Source organism: Tupaia chinensis, unplaced genomic scaffold, assembly GCF_000334495.1.
Source record: "Tupaia chinensis unplaced genomic scaffold, TupChi_1.0 Scaffold000037_4, whole genome shotgun sequence".
In the NCBI taxonomy this organism is placed as follows: Eukaryota; Metazoa; Chordata; class Mammalia; order Scandentia; family Tupaiidae; genus Tupaia; species Tupaia belangeri.
The window spans coordinates 1,060,182-1,063,274 of record NW_006159487.1 but is presented as its reverse complement, the minus strand read 5'-3'; the positions used below and the strand labels follow the sequence as shown (position 1 = coordinate 1,063,274).

The following is a 3,093-nucleotide window of genomic DNA, read 5'->3' as shown; positions in this document are numbered from 1 at the left end:
CAGGGCAGGTGGTGTGCCCCCCAACAGGGTGCACTCCAGCCAGGCCTGGCCCCCCTCCAATACCGACACCCGGGACTCAGCCACTGCCAGCCGCGGGACCTCTGTGGGGACAGAGGGCCGGGCTGGAGCAGATTTGTCCCTGGGTCTGGGGTGGAGGTGGGGAGCACAGGGCTGAGGCTGACCGTGCTGGTTCTGTGCCTTCCCATCAGTGCACCCCAGCCTCAGCCACAGGCAGAGCGTGCCTTCCGCAGCCCTGGGGACCCCTCCCTAGCACCTGGCCGGGCCTCCCGCTGCCTAACAGCCCCCACCAGCCTGGCTCCAGCAGGGTGCAGGGCACAGGGTCCCGGCAGGTGCTTGGATCTTGTGGAGCAAGTCTTGTTTAAGACCTGGCTCTCGGGCGCAGGGGAGTCTTCCCAGCCGAGACTGGGTGAGTGGAAGGACACATTTCGGTCCAGGCCCCCTCAGCCCTGGACACACTGATGAGCAGGCCTTTGCCAACGAGGCGGATCGCCCTGCGAGGACCGCCCGCAGCGCCCCTGTCTGCTTCCCCACCATTCCCACTCCATCACTGGATTCTTTTGAATTGAGAATAAATAGACCGACCAGGCCAGACGGAGAGAGGGAGTCGGGGAAGCCTGGACCTGGAGCGTTTGTGAATCAGGGCCCGAAGGGGCACCTCTCATGCAAATAGATGCAAATGAGGGACAGCACGCTGCAGCCCCTGGGCCTTGTCCCTGTGGGCCCTGGGACGGTGGCCTGGCCACACCGAGGAGAAGCAGTAACTTCCAAAACAGGCTGGGAGGCCTGTGAGGTGGCACCTCAGTGTCACTGGGCAGCAAGTGTGGGAAGGCACTGGGCCCGCACATGGCCAGCCGCTGTTCGGCTTGCCAGTCACACAGATGCCCCAGATCCCTAGGGAGCAGAGGGGGAGGGATTGCAGATGGCCAGCCACCTCCCCGACCCCCGGTGGAGGAGAGTGACCCTTGCCTTTCCTCTCCGTCTGTCTCTATGGCAAAAAAGGAGACGTGCCTGTTGAAATGACAGCACGGTGGAGCTCGGGATTAAGTGGACCGTGTTTCCCGTCTCTGTCGCTCTCGGTGTGGCCATTAGGAAGTTTGAAATTCAGAGATGGCCCCATTACGTCACTGGCCTGGTCAGCGACCTGATCTTACGGATCGAAAGCCAGCCCGAGTCCTGGGTGCTGAGTGCGCCGGCCCCTCCTGGTTCACTGTCCCCTCTGGCTTGGCTATCCCCAAGGCCTCTGTCCCCTGCCCGGCCAGGAGGCTCTGGCTGCACTTACCCAGCTGGACGCCGCAGTGGGGCTCTGGGGTCCTGAGCGGGTGGGCGCCCTGGCAGGTGAACTCCCTGCCCGCCAGGCTGGCCTGGGCCTGCAGGAGGTGGACGGCAGGCGAGGGGCTGCTGCCACCCAGGGGCTGCTGCCCATCCAGCCAGCGCAGCGTGGCAGGGGGCTCGCCCCCAGGCCACTCGCAGCTCAGCACCACAAACTGGTCTCCGGCGGTGGCCGAGGCCCGGCATGCCGGACTCCTGAGCGGCTCCCCTGGGGAGGAAGGACACGCATGGCCCATGCTGTCCCTGTCACCGTTGCTACTTTCTGTCCTTTGGAGAAGCCTGTTCTAGTCTCGGTGCGGGGCACAGGCACACGGGGCATCCGCAGCAGGTCGTCCGCTGTCCCTTCCCTGGCCCCCAGGTCGTCAGGATCTTGGGCGTGCATGTGTGTGTGGTGTGTGTTCAAGCTAGTACAAGGCTCCAAGCCTTGGCTGGCCACGTGGCTACCACACAGGGGTGGGGTGGATGCCCATGTTGGGGACAGGCACGGGGCACACAGCTGTGCAGCCTTGGCTGGGCGCTAGCGTGCAGGCAGGAGCAGCGCTCAAGGCTCCAGGGAGGGGGCTTCACAGACGGACGGCGGGGCTGCCCTGCCTGGCGATGGGTCAGAACTTCCCAGAGGGAGGAGGCAGGCGGAGGGCACCCTGGCAGAGCGCACCCTGAGGGCAGGCTCCAGGCCGGCCGCACTGCAGCGGCTGGGCGTGAGGCCCCGGGCCCTGCTGACCTGGGCCATGAGGAGCAGCTGCACAGAGGACAGGGAAGCGGGGCGGGAGTGCGAGCTGAGAGCTGCTCCCCTGCTTGTCACGTGGGTCTCGGCGCAGCCCCCGACCCGCCCGCACATCGCCCGGCACGTTTCTTGTGCTCACTCACAGAGTGCGACCCTGCAGAGGACAGGCCGTGGCAGGCCTGGGTGCCGGCCCGCGCAGGCGAAGACGCTGCCACTGAGCAGCTGGCCAGCACGAGGCTCCAGGTGACGTTGCTGGCGGCAGCCGGGCCAGGTCCCTTCGGCCCTTCCCACTGCAGCCGGGCAGCGGGGAGCCCCCCAGACCAGGCGCAGAGCAGAGTCACAGCCCCGGGGGTGGGGAGCACAGCGCAGGAGGGCTGGCCCTCGTGAGGGTCTAGGGGAGTGGGGAAGGGGGCTGGACGGCCTGGTGGTGGAGCAGCGGTGAGTGGGGAAGGGCACTGCCTGCAGGGCTCTTGGGTCCAGGGGCAGGGACTGGGCGAGGAACCCGCCGTGTCCCTGGACACCTGGAAGCCAGGACTGCCGCCTTGCCGTGATGACCCGCCCTCTCTGTGCCTCAGCCCCGTCCTCAGGGCCAGGAGGGCCGCCCAGGGCTTTCAGACCCTCCCCCATGGAGCCCCGCCGCTTGAGACGTGTGGGTCTAAGGACCCCGGCCCACAGGTGGGGTCCACGGGGTACAGCCCTCGCGGGCCGTGGCTGTGGGCGGTGTCCCGGCACTCACGGTAGACGGTGAGCTGGACGGTGGCCTGGGTGCGGGTGTCCAGGCGCGTGTTGTGGGCCAGGCAGGTGTACAGGCCCGTGTGGGCGCGGCCAGCACTGGCGATGACGTAAGCAGGCCCAGCGTGCACCTGCGTGTGGTCGCGGAGCCACACGTAGTGGCTGGGAGGGTTGGAGGCAGCCAGACAGCGCAGGGTCACCTCCTCCCTCTCACTGGCCCAGAAGCCCTCCTCTGTGACGCCCAGGGGCTCCACGGCGATCACAGGCCTTTGTGGAGCGTCTAGAGG

At 67.3% G+C, this 3,093-nt stretch overlaps 1 protein-coding gene across 1 annotated transcript in view; it reads right to left on the bottom strand.

Moving 5' to 3' along the window:
* Window positions 1–3,093, bottom strand: part of VSIG10L2 (V-set and immunoglobulin domain containing 10 like 2) — a 23,173-nt gene that overhangs the window by 8,334 nt on the left and 11,746 nt on the right. Inside the window, 5 exon segments of the mRNA XM_027772704.1 lie at window positions 1–101; window positions 1,301–1,558; window positions 2,218–2,310; window positions 2,313–2,465; window positions 2,811–3,086. The exon segment at window positions 1–101 is cut by the window's left edge and continues 148 nt beyond it. Of these exon segments, the coding sequence (XP_027628505.1) occupies window positions 1–101; window positions 1,301–1,558; window positions 2,218–2,310; window positions 2,313–2,465; window positions 2,811–3,086 (881 nt within the window).